At 37.8% G+C, this 17,086-nt stretch overlaps 1 protein-coding gene across 4 annotated transcripts in view; it reads right to left on the bottom strand.

The window, feature by feature from the left end:
* N4bp2 (NEDD4 binding protein 2) overlaps positions 1 to 13,887 on the bottom strand; it is a 53,871-nt gene extending 39,984 nt beyond the window's left edge. For 3 of the 4 annotated variants that reach the window (XM_013009153.1, XM_013009151.1, XM_013009152.1), the window contains exons 1-5: positions 13,539 to 13,887; positions 7,424 to 8,576; positions 6,328 to 6,452; positions 5,112 to 5,200; positions 1,171 to 1,247 (exon numbers count right to left, since the gene is read on the bottom strand). In XM_013009153.1, coding sequence (XP_012864607.1) covers positions 1,171 to 1,247; positions 5,112 to 5,200; positions 6,328 to 6,452; positions 7,424 to 8,576; positions 13,539 to 13,764 — 1,670 coding nt within the window. In that variant the 5' untranslated portion in view covers positions 13,765 to 13,887. Of the gene's footprint in view, positions 1 to 1,170; positions 1,248 to 5,111; positions 5,201 to 6,327; positions 6,453 to 7,423; positions 8,577 to 10,118; positions 10,197 to 13,538 lie in introns of those variants that run through there. The other variant, XM_013009154.1, reaches the window with a different exon arrangement.
* Positions 13,888 to 17,086: the final 3,199 nt, after the last annotated feature.

Here is a 17,086-nt window from a genome sequence, read left to right as displayed (position 1 = left end):
GGGAAGGTGGCTCAGTGGTAGAGTGCTTGCCTTGCATGCATGAGGCCCTGGGTTCGATTCCTCAGCACCACATAAGCAGAAAAAGCCGGAAGTGGAGGTGTGGCTCAAGTGGTAGAGTGCTAGCCTTGAAGTAAAGAGCTGAGGGACTGTGCCCAGGCCCAGAGTTCAGACCCCATGACTGACCAAAAAAAAAAAAAAAACAAAAGAATAATAATAAAAAGAATAATAAATAGTAGAGATATATTATACAGCATGGATGAACCTTGAAACATTATTCTATTTTAGCTGAAATATGCCAGACATAAAAGGCCGTAAGAGGACATGTTATGCCAGACATAAAAGGACATTCCTTTTCTGTAATGTCCAGGATAGGAAACTCAACAGAAAGAGAAGAGAGATTAGCAGTTGGCTATAATTAGGAGTACTTGGGAGTAAGTAACTACTAGCAGATATATTTTGAGGAACTGGAAATGTCCTTGAATTACACAGTAGTAATGGTCGCATAACACTGTAACTCTACTAGAGTCAGGCTGTTCTAATTGTTAAGATGAAACTAGTTTGATCAAAATTAAGTTACACCTATCTTCTAAGGAAATGCAGAGGGCAAAAAAAAACATTTCATTTCCTATGGTAAGAAACTCTTTCATTAAAGCCAAGCAACCAAATAAAGAAAAAAGTATAATCTTGACAGAGAGCTGAAATACCTGTATACCTAGATACTTGCTACCTTTTCTATCTCTACCTCTTGCTACCTTCCAGTATTCTAAGTCACTGGACAGTTACAGATCCTCCCAGCACTATACCCAAATTGAACAGTCTATATCTATTCTCAGACATTGACATATTATTAAAAGAAACTACCATTTGACCATATAAGACAATAAGAATGTTTTTGACTATGAACTCAATTTTAGATACAAAAAGCTTCCAACTTCATAAAACTAGGAGAAAGCATAATTCAAATAAAGTTTCTATTATTAATAAGGCTGAATTCTAACCATTTTTAATTCTATTATTAATAAGGCTGAATTCTAACCATTTTTATTTCATTCATCATTTATATAAGTAAAAAAAAATCTAGATGGACTTCCCATCATTGTTATGAAACAAAAAAAATAGAAGAGAGAGAGAGAACAATGACAAAAAATGTTAAACAAATTCAAGTTTTACCTTGCAAGCTCCTTTGGCTTGAACTTCCACCATGTGTCTGGTTCCCGGAAAAGGACTTTATATTTATGCTTCTGAGACTACATATAAAAAAGACATTAAAACAAACATTTTGAATATTTTGTGAAACTGAACATATTATTCCTAAATTCATAGCATGTTAAAAATGAAAGAACCAAGGTGAATTCCATGGCTCATACCTACAATCCTAGCTACTTAAGAAGCTGAGATCTGAGGATCATGGTTCAAAGCTAACACAGATGACTCTTATCTCCAACTAACCAGCAAAAAGAGTAGCTGTGGCTCAAATGGTAAAGCACCAGCCTTGAACAAAAAAGCTCAGACAGTGCCCACATCCTGAGTTCGAGCCTCAGGACCAGCACGTGCATGCGTGCGCGCGCACGCACACACACACACATCCAAAAATACCTCAAAAATTCAAAGATGACTCAAAGATTCTCTCATGGATATGTTAAACTGATAAAAATCTTTTTGATGGGGGCTGGGAAGATGGCTCAGTGGTAGAGTGCTTGCCTTGCATGCCTGAGGCCCTGGGTTCGATTCCTCAGCACCACATAAGCAAAAAAAAGAAAAAAAGCTGGAGGTGGCGCTGTGGCTCAAGTGGTAGAGCACTAGCCTTGAGCTGAAGAGCTGAGGGACAGCGCGCAGGCCCAGAGTTCAGGCCCCACTACTGGACCAAAAAAAAAAAAAAATCTTTTTGATACAGCAATTTATTTCCAGAAATGTAACACTGAAAATACTAATATGATGAGTTGGGAAGGTGGCTCAGTGGTAGAGCACTTGCCTTGCATGCATGAGGCTCTGGGTTCAATTCCTCAGCACCACTTAAGTAGAAAAAGCTGGAAGTGGCACTGTGGCTCAAGTGGTAGAGTGCTAGCCTTGAGCTGAAGAGCTGAGGGACTGTGTCCAGGCCCAGAGTTCAGGCCCCATGACAGCCCACCCCCCAAAAAAATAAAATATTAATATGAAAACAAAAAAGGATAGATAAATCCACACATACACTACACAAATATACACATACCTGCTAAGATACACAGTTTGCTACTATTTGAAATAGCAAAAGAATACAAATAGACTCTGATAGAAGGTGAAAGTACCAGAAGAAGGGAAGAAGGCTAAAAAATAGGATGAATGAGGAAGAATACATATGAGGAATATTCACTTGCATGAAAGCTGAACAATGAAACCTATTAAAATTGTTTCAAAAGCCAGGTGCTGGTGGCTCACGCCTATAATCCTAGCTACTCAGGAGAATGAGATCTAAGGATCACAGTTCAAAGCCAGCCCGGGCAGGAAAGTCTGTGAGACTCTTATCCCCAATTTACTACCAGAAAACTGGAAGTGGTGCAGTGGCTTAAGGTGGTAGAGCACTAGCCTTGAGTTGAAGAGCTCAGGGACAGTGCCCAGGCCCTGAATCCAAGCCCCAAAACTGACAAAAACAAAAAATCAAAAAATCCTGTTTCAAGAAGCAAGAGTAGATCAAAAGTATATGGTACACATGTATAGAAATAACATGACAGTTATGTATTTTCTTAGATTCTGAAGAAAAATTTGTTTAGGAATATGTACTTTTAAAGCAAAGGAATAAGTTTTGGCATTTGTCACTAAAAATATTTGACTGCTACCTTTTGAATCTCAGCTTTCTATTTTGTAAATAACATGCAGAAATAGATTACAATGTCTTCTTTATTCTGCTTCCTGACAGCTCTTACTATCTTGCTTCCTAAAGAAAGGGGAAGTGATATGCCTTTTCTATAGTAACTGCTGTATCTATATTTTTTTGGGGGGGTCCGGTCATGGGGCCTGGGCCTGGGTGCTGTCCCTCAGCTCTTCAGCTAGTGCTCTACCACTTGAGCCACAGCACCACTTCTGGCTTTTTTCTTTTTGCTTATGTGGTGCTGAGGAATCGAACCCAGGGCCTCATGCATGCAAGGCAAGCACTCTACCACTGAGCCACCTTCCCAGCCCCTGTATCTACATTTTTATCCTGCAACCTAGGTCCAGTGCTAGCCAAGTGTTCTACCACTGAATCACACCAGCCTATACCTACTTTCTCATACATAAAAAAGGAGCTTGGCACTCTAGATTTGCAAAAGTCCTTCTCATTTAGGAAGACCAAGCAAACAATACTGGAAAGTTTGACATTTTTTAATTATCATGTAAAAAAATAAAAAAGAGAAAAACACACAAGCCAACATGCTCAATGAACATCAGAAACACAATAAGCAGAAGACTTCTAAAGGTGAAAACACATTTCTTCAAAATGATACAAGGGCCCAGCACTGGCAGCTCACATTTGTAATCCTAGCTACTCACAGGAGGCTGAGATCTGAGGATTGAGGTTCAAAGCCAGCCCAGACAGGAAAGTCCCCGTGAGATTCTTATCTCCAGAAAACCAGAAGTAACACTGTGACTCAAAGTGACAGAGTGCTAGCCTTGAGCAAAATAACTCAGGGACAGCACCTGGGCCTCATGACTGACCAAAAAAAAAAAAGATACAAGGGCAGAAGATATCACAAAGGCAGTTTGGATGTGTTCAGGACATACAAAAGGCATTAGAACAATCACTACAGAAGCCTAAATTGCATCTCTATGTGTTAATGATGGAATAATAATTTTAAAATACTCCAGTTAAAAAAGCTTCATGGAAACAGCGCCCAGGCCCAGAATTCAAGCCCCACGACCAACCAAAAAAAAAAAAAAAAAAAAAGCTTCATGGAAGTGGTGTTATGGCTCAGATGATAGAGCTATAGCTTTGAGCTTTGAGCACAAAGAGGCCCAGAGACAATGCACAGACCAGCAAAAAAACAAAACAAAACAAAAAACTTCATTTGGGCTGGGTATATGGTTTAGTGATAAGAGTGCTTGCCTAGCATGCATAAAGCCCTGGGTTCAATTCCTCAGTACCATATAAACAAAGAAAGCCAGAAATGGTGCTGTGGCTCAAGTGGTAGAGTGCTAGCCTTGAGCAGAAAAAAAGAAGCTCAAGTACAGTGCCCAGGCCCTGAGTTCAAGCAAAAAGAGACAAAAAAAAAAGCTTCATTTATCAATTTACATACAGTACATAAATGTGTATGTCATTTCATAATTATTTAAATTATTATATATCTAACATAGTGCTATACCCTTAAGATTCAATGATAGGTAAAACAATAGTGCTACTAGAAATCAGTATATGTTCAGCCTGGGAACTAATCATTTCTGTGTCCCTTAAAGGGAAGAAAAAAGGGGCAGAGAGGGAAGGCTTGATCCATGACCTACTGATAAAAACTGTGTGCTTCAGTCTATGACAGAATTAAGCCAGGATTCTATGGGGGGCAAGGGGGAGAATACCTAACGCTGCTTTTAATAAACTAGTGATAGCTAACTTCAAAGGTGATATCATTTTTGCTGAGCAAAAAAGAGATACCCCAAAGAGGAAAATAATAGTGACTATATTTAAGGCAAAGGAAAAAGAGATAAATATTAAGAGGAAAGAAATTTGGCAATTGAAGATAGTTTAGTTTATGAATTCTGAATTTCTTAGCACAACAAAAATTTTAAAAAATAAATATGTCTAACATGAGCCACCAAATTTTGATTCTACCATGTAAAAGCAATCTTATTTGGCAGAATCACATGCACACACAAACACACACACACACACACAAAATAATACCTTTTATGAAAAATAACAAAAGGCAAAATCAATCTCAGAATGTATCCTTTGAATCTCAGAATTTAAACCTAACTAAATTCAGCTTTATGGAAAAATTCATGATCATACTAATAATTCTATTTTTCTCATTTCAATCTAAACAGAAAAAGCACAGAGACAGAGCAAGAATCAAGAGACTCTCAAGTGCTTAAGATTCACATGTTATCAACATCCCCCACAACTCCAATGCCACTATCAGAAACTTATGACAACTCTTAATACAAACCAAAGCAACATATGGCTTCATTTCCCATGCCTGAAGGTTTGTATTATCTATTATTATTGGAGATACTTTCTTCTCAAATGCTTCCTTTGCTAAAAAAAAAAAAACACAACAGAAAATAAGTCATTTTTAATGATAAGGATTATCTTAATAACCATTTCTTAATAACATTAAGTGCTATCTTGTTTTTGTAATTTGAAAGTCACTGACATGAACTAGTTTTACTCACTATGTGACTAGGAAATATCACTTTTTGTGTATTCTAGTCCTGGGCTTGAACTCAGGGCCTAGGTGCTATCTCTAGCTTTTGTGCTCAAGGCTAGCACTCTACCACTTGAGCCACAGCTCTACTTTTCTGGCTTTCTGGAAATAACAATCTCATGGAACTGTGATCCTCAGAGCTCAGCCTGCTGAGTAGTTAGGATTAAAGACATGCGCCACCAGTGACTGGTGGAAATACCACATCTGAAGAAATAACTATTTGGGGCTGAGAAGGTGGCTCAGTGGTAGAGCGCTTGCCTTGCATGCCTGAGGCCCTGGGTTTGATTCCTCAGCACCACATAAGCAAAAAGCCGGAAGTGGTGCTGTGGCTCAAGTGGTAGAGCACTAGCCTTGAGCTGAAGAGCTGAGGGACAGTGCCCAGGCCCAGAGTTCAGGCCCCACGACCGGACCCAAAAAAAAAAAAATTAAAAATATATATTTATATATATATATATATATATTTTTTTTTTTTTTTTTTTGTGGGGCCTGAATTCAGGGCCTCAGTGTTTCTGAGCTCTTTCTCAAGGCTACTGCTCTAGCACTTTAGGCCACAGCTTCACTTATGGTTTTCTGAGTGGTTAATTGGAGATAAGAGTCTCTCGGCCTTTCCTATCCAGCCTGGCTTCAAACCATGATCCTCAAATCTCAGCCTCCTGAGTAGCTGGGATTACAGGTGTAAGCCTCTAGTGCCTGGCTAAAAAAGGAATTATTTAAATCTTTTAACTGCCATATGAAATAAAACCTCATTTAACTCATAACATTATAATTAATGTTATACATTATAGTTATTTCATATGTATGATATAGTCCTAGGACTAAGGAAATCATAAATTCATGAAGTTATATGTCTCTCAAAATATAAATAAGCAAAATTTATTTCTACACTACTGTTCCCCAAATCACATCTATTCTTACCATAGTTCTTCACTACTGTTCCACAAATCACATCTATTCTTACCACGGTTCTGGTTCCATTCATGTGCCTCTCCTAGGTACTTTATATCAAACTGGTACTGTCCATTTATATAAAAATAATCATCAGTACTAAGAATGACTCCACTTGGATTATCTTCTTGCAAAGTCCTATTAATGATAAAGGAAAGTATACTTATTAATGTTCCTTCCAAAATATCTCATAATTTTTACAATTATAATTAAAATAAAAATTGATATTATCATTTAAAGGAGTAAGACTAACAAAATATTCAAATAAATCATACTGAATATTTCCTAAACAAAAGTCTGACTCCAAAAAATAATTTACGTATGGCAAGCTGATTTTTAATGTAAAATATTCCAAAATTTTTAATGTTATAAAACATCTTCACAAGTAACTATTAAAAGGTTTGAGGATTCTGAGTTTCTAATTACCAAGAAACCCCAGGGGCTGGGCATGGTGATACACACCTAAAATCCCAGCTACTCAGGAGGCAGAAATCAAGAGACTGTCTAAGCAACCAGTTAGTGATACCTCATTTCAACCAGCCAACTGGGTATGTGCTTTTAAAACTGTTATCCCAATTGGGGGAGATACAGATTAGGATCTCATGGTCCTGGTACCAGGCAAAAATATAGATCCTATCTTTAAAAAAAAAAAAAAAAGGAAGTCAGGCACATGCCTATAATCCTAGCTACTGAGGAGGCTGAGATCTGAAGATCATGGTTCAAAGCCAGCCTGGGCAGGAAAGTCTATGAAACTCTTATCTGCAATTAACCACCAGAAAACCAGACATGGTGCTGTGGCTCATGTGGTAGAGGACTAGCCTTGAGCTAAAGAGCTGAGGGACAGCACCCAGGCCCAGAGTTCAAGCCCCACGACGGACAAAAAAAAAAAAAATGTGTCAGTAGAGCTGTGGCTCAAGTGGTAGAATGACAGCTTTGAGTAAGGAAGTGTCAATATTTACAATGTTTGAAAAATATTAGCAAAAAAATTATTATTTTCTATATTTACATAAAACTTTGGGTTACTAAACATCTCTTTAAAGAAACTTGCATATTCACATGAGTTATTCAAATTCACACATTATACATTTTAAGAACTGAAAACTTCATACCTTGCCAAAAAAGATTTTCCTGATCCCGGAAGCCCTCTGAGAAGAACAAGAATCAGTCCAACATAAGATGTTGTCTTCTTTCTTACAACCTGAGAAACTGGAGTCTCTTGAACCTGATAAGCACTTGTTCCCTCTGTGTTTCTCCAGACCTTAGTTGGGGAAGCATGAGGAATAACAGAGGGTGGAAACGTGTAGTTGACAGGTCTCCAGTGTGCAGCTGTGGTCACAACAGGAGCTACAAAGCCGTGCTTTCCTTGAAAGAGGTCAAAAGTAGGAATCATTGGATTCCAGATTGGTGGAGGTGGAGGAGGAGGAAGCAGTAAAGGGAGAGGGGTAAGTACTGGACAGTAATTAACATCTTTCCCCTTTGGTGGAAGTTCAGGATGTTTATGAGGCTTGAAACTGAACCCTTCAGAAGGTACAAAAACATCAGAGGCAGAAGTAGATTTCTGATCCCCACTAGTACCTGGTAAATCAAGCCCCAGATTCTGCACAGGAAGGGTTGAAGGAGCCTGAGGCTCATTGGCTTCCATATCCACAGAGGGTTGAGAGAGCTGGTTATCAACACATTCAGCTTCTAAACCCTCTTTCTGTCTTTGATTGAAATTGCTACAGCCCACAGTGAAGTCATTTGCTGGATTTAAAGAGCTACTGAGAAGAGAATCTTCTGGGTAGTTACCTTCCAATGCATATGTTTTATCCCTTATAAAACTGTCAGACTCATTCAAAACTGAATGTGAAGTTAATGAATTTGAACTTAATGTGGAATTATCAAATTTTTCACTGCTTGAATCCTTATTTTGTGTAGATAGAATGGGAGCCGTATTACTTGAATCTGAATTTATAAATTTACTTGGGTCATTCAAACTATGAATATCTTGCAAAGGCAAAAATGAGTATACTTGGTCATCAGAAGAGTTTAATTTCTCAAAAGCATTTTGTATTAAGGAATCCAAGTCTTCAGTTAGCTGCATGTCCAAAAACGAATCCAGTTTTGAATCTTCATTCTCTTCTTCAGGAGAACACTTCTCCATTGTTCCAGTTCCGGCTGCACTTGGCTGGGTCTCAGAAGCAACCAAGCTTTGTGAAGGTGATTCTTCCTTCTTGGTGTCAGTGGCAGATAACTCTAACAGACAATCCATGGCATTTTCAACTGCACAACAAGAATAATAACAACAACAAAAAAATGCATAACATAGTGAGAAAAGCCAGACACAACTTTGTTAAAATCCAGGAAAAAACACTGAACTTTGCATTAAACAGAATACAAAGAAACTAATAAATATTCATGTTGTCTCCCAAAAATAAATACTTTGCTAATATACCAAAATTTCAATGATAGTGACATGCAGTCTTGTTTCAGACAAACAACAACACAGCATCATCAAGTGGATATTCGTTGACCAATTTACTGGATAAATGTATACATATCTGTAATTGTATGTATGAGTTATATAGATGGATATAAAGGTCCAAAATAGAGCCAGTTGATTTAATCAACAATGACTTACCTAATTCATGTCCTCTTAAGGATTACATATTTTAAGTGTGAATTATAAAGTATAATACATATATTTTTCATGCTATGAATTTCACTTCATGCAAAAATATTTATGACCATATATACTACATGTCAGATAAACTTGGTACAAAATGTGTAAGACAGCCTTTAATATGCTCAAAGACTTTTGTATTTTTTTTTGGGGGGGGGGATTGGTCATGGGGCTTGAACTCTGTGTCTGGGCGCTGTCCCTCAGCTCTTCAGCTCAAGGCAAGCACTCCACCACTTGAGCCACAGCACCACTTCTGGCTTTTGTATTTTAATGGAGTTTAAAAACAGGAGAAGATAATTATATCATGATATAAAGTGTACTTTTGATAATGTCCTAATATCTATAGTAGTGGACAGGAGAGTAAGGAAATATCACACATAGAGTGATATGTGAACTTGCTCTTGAAGATTAAAAACCAGGCAGGAGAAAAGGAAAAACCAAGTTTGAAAACACAAAACCTGTTTACAGTGTTAAGCGCAGGTGTCAGAGAGTAGGCTTACAGTGCTATGCATGGTGAGCAAGAGAAGATGATAAACCTGACAGGGAGGCTGGGTGAAATGGAGAAGGGTCCCATGGGTCATACTAAGAAATAATAATTTTATTTTCTAAGGGAACTTGAAGAAAAACTCTCACCAGTCACAGCATACAGGCTAGAAGCTTTATACAAAAATGAGGGAAACATCATCCTATTAAATTCGATGAAGAACATGAAGCTCAAAATGCACAGTAACTTTACCCAAGTCATACAGATACTAAGTGACGCAGCCACGGCTAGTGATCCGATTCCAGTGCTGAGCTCTTCCAGTTATCATGAAAATAGGAAGGTATTGGAATTTTTACACATTTAGAGCTAAGGACATAGCTAATGGTAAGAACACCTGTTTTTGCATGGGTGAGCCCCTGGGTTTGATCCCCAGCACAGCATGGTAAGGGGGGAAAAAGTAAGCATTTGAAATGTTTGCAGTTTGTTTTAAGAGACCTAAATCTGGAAACAGCACAGCACAGGAAGTAACAGCTCTGGTGTGGAGTCAGAACACCAACATTTAAGTCCCTGGCTGGCTATGACACTTCAAACAAGTTAGTTACCAGCCCTAAGCCTAGGTTTTTCTCACTTATAACATGGGGATAATAAAAGTACCTACCTCATAGGTTGTTGTGGGGATTAAATGAGATAATCCATGAAAAAATGCTGTGCACAAGGACTGGCACCTAGTAAGCACCCAATTAATGTTCCCTTAAGAAGAAAAACAAAGAGGGATTGGAGGGGCAAGCCTGGCAGAGAGACCAGAGATCTTAGCAATACTACAAAGGCAAGAAGCCCTAAAAACAGACAAAAAGGAGAGGGGAAAGAAAACACAAATACGAGGAATTTCTATGAAAATAAAAATTGATATAATAAAAAATTAAAAAGAGAAACTAAAAAATAAACACATATATAATGAAAAACAGTATAAACAGAACTAAAAAAAAATCAAAATAAACAAACAGGTTATCATACAAAAAAAAAGGTCCTTAAACAGACTGGTGGAAAAAAATTACAACTATGACATGAAAACAAAAACAAAAACAAGAAAATAGAACACTTCACAAAAGAATAGAAACAATAGAAACTAATTTACAAGAATATTCAATAGTCTTCTTTTTTAAAAAATACAAATTAAGAAAAAGTACAATTTTTATTTTAATCTTAATTCTATATAATGCTGAAAAGGCTGTGATGAGTTAGACAATGCTGGTGGTACTACAAATTAGCACATCTCATTGGTACATAATTAGTAGTATATTTCCTAGAGTTGAGAACTAACCTTACCCTGTGAATGCAGAAAATAAAACTCTAAGACTAAGAATTTAAAGAGTCTAAAAAGTATTGCTCATGCCTGTCATCTTAAGCTACTCAGAGGCTGAAATCTGAGAATCACAGTTCAAAGCCAGTCTGGGCAGCAAAGTCTGACACTTTTTATCTTCAATTAACCAGTAAGAAATTAGAAATGAGGTTGTGGCTCAAGCGGTACAGTACCAATCTTGAGTGAAAAAGCTAAGGGACAGCACCCCTCCTGTTCAAGTACAAGTACTAACGTGTGTGTGTGTGTGTGTGTGTATGCACGCACACATGCATGCACACACACGAAGAAAGAGAGAGGAGGGAAGAAGAGGAGGGAGAGGAGAGGAAGGAGGAAGACAGAAAAAAGAGACAGAATGTAAGAAAGAGAAGGCTAATTTTAACAAATGTTCTTTGTGGTATTTTCATTAAAAAATTAAGATATAAATAAGTAAATTAGGATGCAACAACTCAATGGAATTAAATAACTACTAAAAATAAATATAGATTGCAGCAACACTAAACAATGTTTAATCATATTAAGTTAAAAAAGTAAACTGAGTATGTATTACCTGAACTGTGAAATGGTAACCTTCTGTACAACACCTTAACAACAATAAAATTATATTTTTTAAAAAGTAAATTTAAGTTATTTTAAGTTTAAAAAGTAAAATGTAAAATGTCATTCATAATACCAAGTGTTTATAAAGGAAGTCTATAGAAGATCTTAGAAAAGAGAAATAAGTTCTTTGTTAAGATAATACAGTTTTCTTCTCATTCCCTACAATTATGTTAATATATGTACAATAAATAAACTTTAAAGACATCAAAGTTAGAAAATATAGAAGTCATTTACAAAAATCTACATACTATGATTTCTATGATTTCTGAAGACCAAGTGCACTACTAAAATCTGGTTTTCTGCATGCACATCCTAACAGAATAATTTAAATATACTCACACCATACAGTTACACAGTAACCATGTATTACCAAACACTTCAAGTCTAGAAGGATTATATCTTATACTAATCATAGTCATTAATAATACTGAGTATCAATATTTAATTTGCTTACCCAACTCATGTAATGACTTCCTTCAGTTGGCAAATATACTCCTAAAATTTATTGTAAGTTACTAATCGCATATCCTTCTAAATACAAAAACAAAAACAAAAAACTTCAGTCCTCATTGAAAAAGTCCTTGCCGGTAAGAAACATGCTACCATTAGAAAACAGACTCAAAAAAGATAGTGGGGGGCTGGAAATGTGGCTTAGTGGTAGAGTGCCTGCCTAGCATGCATGAAGCCCTTGGGTTCAATTCCTCAGTATCTCTTTTTTTTTGCGGGGGGGGGGGGGGGGGGGGGCGGTCGTGGGGCCTGAACTCTGGGCCTGGGCACTGTCCCAAGGCTAGCACTCTACCACTTGAGCCACAGCACCACTTCCGGCTTTTTTCTTTTTGCTTATGTTGTGCTGAGGAATCGAACACAGGACCTCGAGCATGCAAGACCAGCACTCTACCACTGAGCCACCTTCCCAGCTCTCTCAGTATCTCTTTAAACAGAAGAATCCAGAATGGCACTGTGGCTCAAGTGGTATAGTACTAACCTTGTGCAAAAAAAAAAATCTTAGGAACAGTACCCAGACCCTGAGTTCAAGCCCCAGGATAAAAAAAAAAAAAAAAAAAAGTATAGTGGCAGAAATAAAGATACAACTCAGGTTCTATCACCAGCTCCAATATAGCTCCAACTCCAATGTTTTGAAACCAAACCAATCACTAAGCTCCTGGTTTTTTGTCTTATTTGTTTCTTTGTGTTTGTTTCAGACTCTCTCACTATGTAATCCACAAGGTGTAAACTCTATCTTCCTGCCTCAGCCTCTGAGTGCTAAGATTAGCAACACCACTCTCAGCCTATGTTTGATTTCCATAATTCATTATAAATATATTTCAACTCCTACTATAAGTTGTTATTTTAGAAATTATGAATACAGCAGTAAAACAAAGTAAGCCTTTAATGACTGTCTCCATAGAGCTTACATTCTAAAACACTGGTTCTCAATCAGGTAAGATTTTTTGTTGTAAGAGCTAAATAACAATATATGGAAATATTTTGGTTCATGACAGGGATGCTACCTACTTAAAGATCCTATAATGCACAGTAGAGCCATTCACAGCAAAGAATTATCGGGCCCAAAATCCCAATAGTGCCAAGCTGTTTTACAGGGGGAAAAAAAGAAACAAAAAAAATATAGAGAATATAGTGTCTTTAGATGCATCTTATATCTCAATGCTGTACTTTTTTTTGTATGCCAGTCCTGGGGCTTGAACTCAGGGCATAGGCACTGTCCGTGAGCTTTTGTGCTCAAGACTACTGCTCTACCACTTGAGCCACAACTCCACTTCTGGTTTTTTTGATGGCTAATTGGAGATGAGAATTTCACAGACTTTCCTTCCCAGGCTGGCTTCAAACTGTAGTCCTTAGATCTTAGCCGGAGTAGCAAGGATTACAGGCATTAGCCACCAGGGCCCAGCTGTTGTACATTTAAGAGTAGAAATGATGCTTTACTCTTCTTCAAATCTCTCATAATACCAAATATAGTAACTTGTTTATGGCAGGTACTAAATTAAATGATGAACAAAAGGGAAATCAAGAAAGTCATATTCCTCTATTACCATTGATAATAGCACAAAATATGAAGTCTTCTTATAAGATGCAAAGGGTTCAAACTAAACTTTTTCTCACCTTTGAAATCACATTCAGAAAGCATCAAATATACTACATCAGGGTCCAATTCAGAAAACATCTCTGAGATACTGGTGAAGAGTTCTTCCTGAGCACTTTTTGTCTCACACATGGAAGGAAGAGTAGTGGTTGGCTTCTCATGACTAGCAACACTGGATACAACTTCCTTAGAGCTTGCAGTCTTCCGCAAAGGATGGCCCCCAAGATTTTTCCTTTTCCTTGGCATTCTGACTTCCAAAACTAAAATGTTTCCCTTTTTTTAAAAAAAATTTAAGACTTTTTTTGTATTGAAATCATAATTCAAAGAAAATAGGATTAAAAATCTTGCACAATCCAGCAGTAATAGCACCTAAAATAGAAAGCAAGTAAAAACACTCAGACTACATAATTACGTTTCCATTTCTAAAACTGGGAGGGCACCTTTATTTAACTGTAAGAAATTATCATAGATTTTATGACAGCAAAGACAAAAAATAGCCAATTTTTCTCTCTCCAAAACATTCCAGTTTTGCCAGGATTAAACATGCTATTATTTTAAAAAAATAAGATAATAACATAGCAAAACATAATTCAGAACAGTGAATACACTGTTTCAATGTCATTATTTCACTTTTGAAAAATATAAAATGACACATACAAATGTACACTAGAATGCCTATTGAACACCTACATTCAGATTTCTAACAAGCATTATAAAGTTAACATGTCCAAAACTGACCTCCTGATAACCCCTTCTTGCCAGTAAATGTAACTCTTTCCTTCTATTTGCTCAGGTCAAAAATCATGGAATAAGCCAGGCACCAGAGCTCACACCTATAATCCTAGCTACTCAGGAGGCTGAGATCTGAGCATCACAGTTCAAAGCCAGCCTAGGCAGGAAATGGCAAGAATATCTATGAGACACCTATCTCCAATAAAGCACTCAGAAAATTAGAAGTGGCGCTGTGGCTCAAGTGGTAGAGCACTTGCCTTAAGCTGAAGAGCTCAGGGACAGTGTCCAGGCCCAGAGTTCAAGCCCCACCACTGACCAAAAAAAAAAAAAAAAAAAATCATGGAATAATCCTGGACTCCTCTAAGCCAACTTCTAAATCAATTTTGTCAGTGTAATCCCCAAAATGTATTCAGAATGTGATTATTCCTTACCACCCTAGATTACCCTAGATTTAGCTACTACAGCCTCTGGTTGGTTTATTTAGCAAAGTAGGCAAAGTGACTCAACTAATCTATAGTTGGATAATGCCTCTTCTCTACTAAACTATCCACTAACTTCTCAGCTCACACAGGATCAAAGCAGAAGACCTGAAAATTACCTATAATCCAGACTCTTGTTACCTCTGTATTACTATCCCCTAATCTTCTTCCTTTTCATGCCATTCCAAGTACATTTAGCCTCCTTTGTCTTCTCCAAACATACCAGCTAGTTCTCACCTGGGAACCTTTACATGGCTGGTTTTCTCTGACTGAATTTCTTCACCAGATATTTACAGATTCTTTCTTATTAGTATTCAAATATTACCCATATCAGGAATTTGGTCCAATAAAACCTCTCATTCTTCTTACCCTACTGGAATTTTCTCCATCAGACTTATTTTCTAACGTGGTTTATGTTTTCTTTTTTTCTTTTTTCTTTGCCAGTCCTGGGTATGAACTCAGGGCCTAGGCAAAATCCCTGAATTTTTCTGCTCAAGGCTAGCACTCCACCACTTGAGCCATAGCTCCACTTCCAGCTTTTTGGTGCTTCATTGGAATTAAGTCTCACAAACTTTCTGGCAGAGGCTAGCTTCAAACCTTGATCCTCAGATCCCAGCTTCCTAAGTAGCTAGAGCTATAGGTGTGAGCCACATAAACACGTTTTTTTTTTTAGCTAAGTCTAGAGAATCACTTGTTTTTGTTTGTTGTTGTTGTTGTTGTTTTCAGTTGTGGGGCTTGAACTCTGGGCCTAGGCTATGTCTCTCAGCTCTGCAGCTCAAGGGTAGGGCTCTACCACTTTGAGCCACAGCACCACTTCTGGTTTTCTGGTGGTTAATTAGAGATAAAGAGTCTCACTGGCTTTGCTGCCCGAGCTGGCTTTGAACCTCAATCCTCTAATCTCAGCCTCCTGAGTAGCTAGGATTACAGCCACTGGCATCTGGTAAGACCTATGTTTAATTTCATTATATTTACTATGCATAATCCAGTAAATGTGTAAGCTCCACAAAGGCTGAGACTCATTCAGTCTGCTTGGTTCTCTTTGTTTGGATGAGTCTAATAAACATTTCAAAATTTAAATGTCTGATATTTTTGCCAAAATCTGTTCTAACCATTTGGCATGACTACCATCAAGTGGTATTTTCCTAGCTAGTCTTTCTGTCCCCTTCAGTCTATTTTCAGCATGATCGTCAGACTGAATCAGCGTCTCTACCAAACTCTCAAGTGATTTTCTAGACTTAGCTAAAGTTCTTTAAATGCCCTATTTCCCTGCTAGCACTCTTCTCCTGAAATATTTACATTGCTAACTCACTCTTTCAAATTTCTGGTCGTGACACATGCAATGGATTCTTCCCTGACTATCCAATTAAAAGTCAAATACGCTACTACCTATTCAGTCCCCATTTCTTGCTAGCTAGTCATTACCCATATTGCCTTCTATATTTACCTTTTAGTTAAATTTGTATCAATTTGTGTCATAGCTCTCTCCACCTTCCAGAACTGCACTGATAATTTGGTAGCCACCAGACACAAGTGCCTATTTAAATTTAAATTAATTAAAATTAAATAAAATTACATTTTTATACATCAATTCATATATAAATACAGAATTCAGAGCAAGAAAATATTGGAGATAAAAAGGGTATTACATAATAATAAAGGATCAATCTACTAAGAACATATACCAAGCCTAATGTCTATGTGCCAAACGAAAAGAGCTATAAAACAGGTGGCTAAAAAAAAACAGGGGGGGGGCTGGGAAGTGGCTCAGTGGTAGAGTGCTTGCCTTGCATGCCTGAGGCCCTGGGTTCGATTCCTCAGCACCACATAAGCAAAAAGGAAAAAGCCGGAAGTAGCGCTGTGGCTCAAGTGGTAGAGTGCTAGCCTTGAGCTGAAGAGCTGAGGGACAGCGGCCAGGCCCAGAGTTCAGGCCCCACGACCGGACCCCAAAAAAAAAAAAAAAAAAAAAAACAGAGGGGCTGAGAAGGTGGCTCAGTGGTAGAGCGCTTGCCTTTATGCATGAGGCCCTGGGTTCCATTCCTCAGCACCACAAAGCAAAAAAAAAAAAAAAAGCCGGAAGTGGCGCTGTGGCTCAAGTGGTAGAGCGCTGGCCTTGAGCTGAAGAGCTGAGGGACAGCACCCAGACCCAGAGTTCAGGTCCAACGACCGGACTCCCACCCCCCCCCCAAAAAAAAAAACAGAGTTGGCTGGGAATGTGGCTTAGTGGTACAGTGCTTGGCTAGCATGCATGAACCCCTGGGTTCAATGCCTCACTACCACATAAACAAAGCCGGAAGTGGCTCTGTGGGCACCAAAAGCAAAAACTGATAGGTATGAAAGGAAAAGTAGAAAAATCCACT

This window comes from Dipodomys ordii, unplaced genomic scaffold, assembly GCF_000151885.1.
Source record: "Dipodomys ordii isolate 6190 unplaced genomic scaffold, Dord_2.0 Scaffold8, whole genome shotgun sequence".
Taxonomy (NCBI): Eukaryota; Metazoa; Chordata; class Mammalia; order Rodentia; family Heteromyidae; genus Dipodomys; species Dipodomys ordii.
Note: the sequence above shows the minus strand (reverse complement) of the source record. Positions and strands in the feature narration are given on the sequence as shown.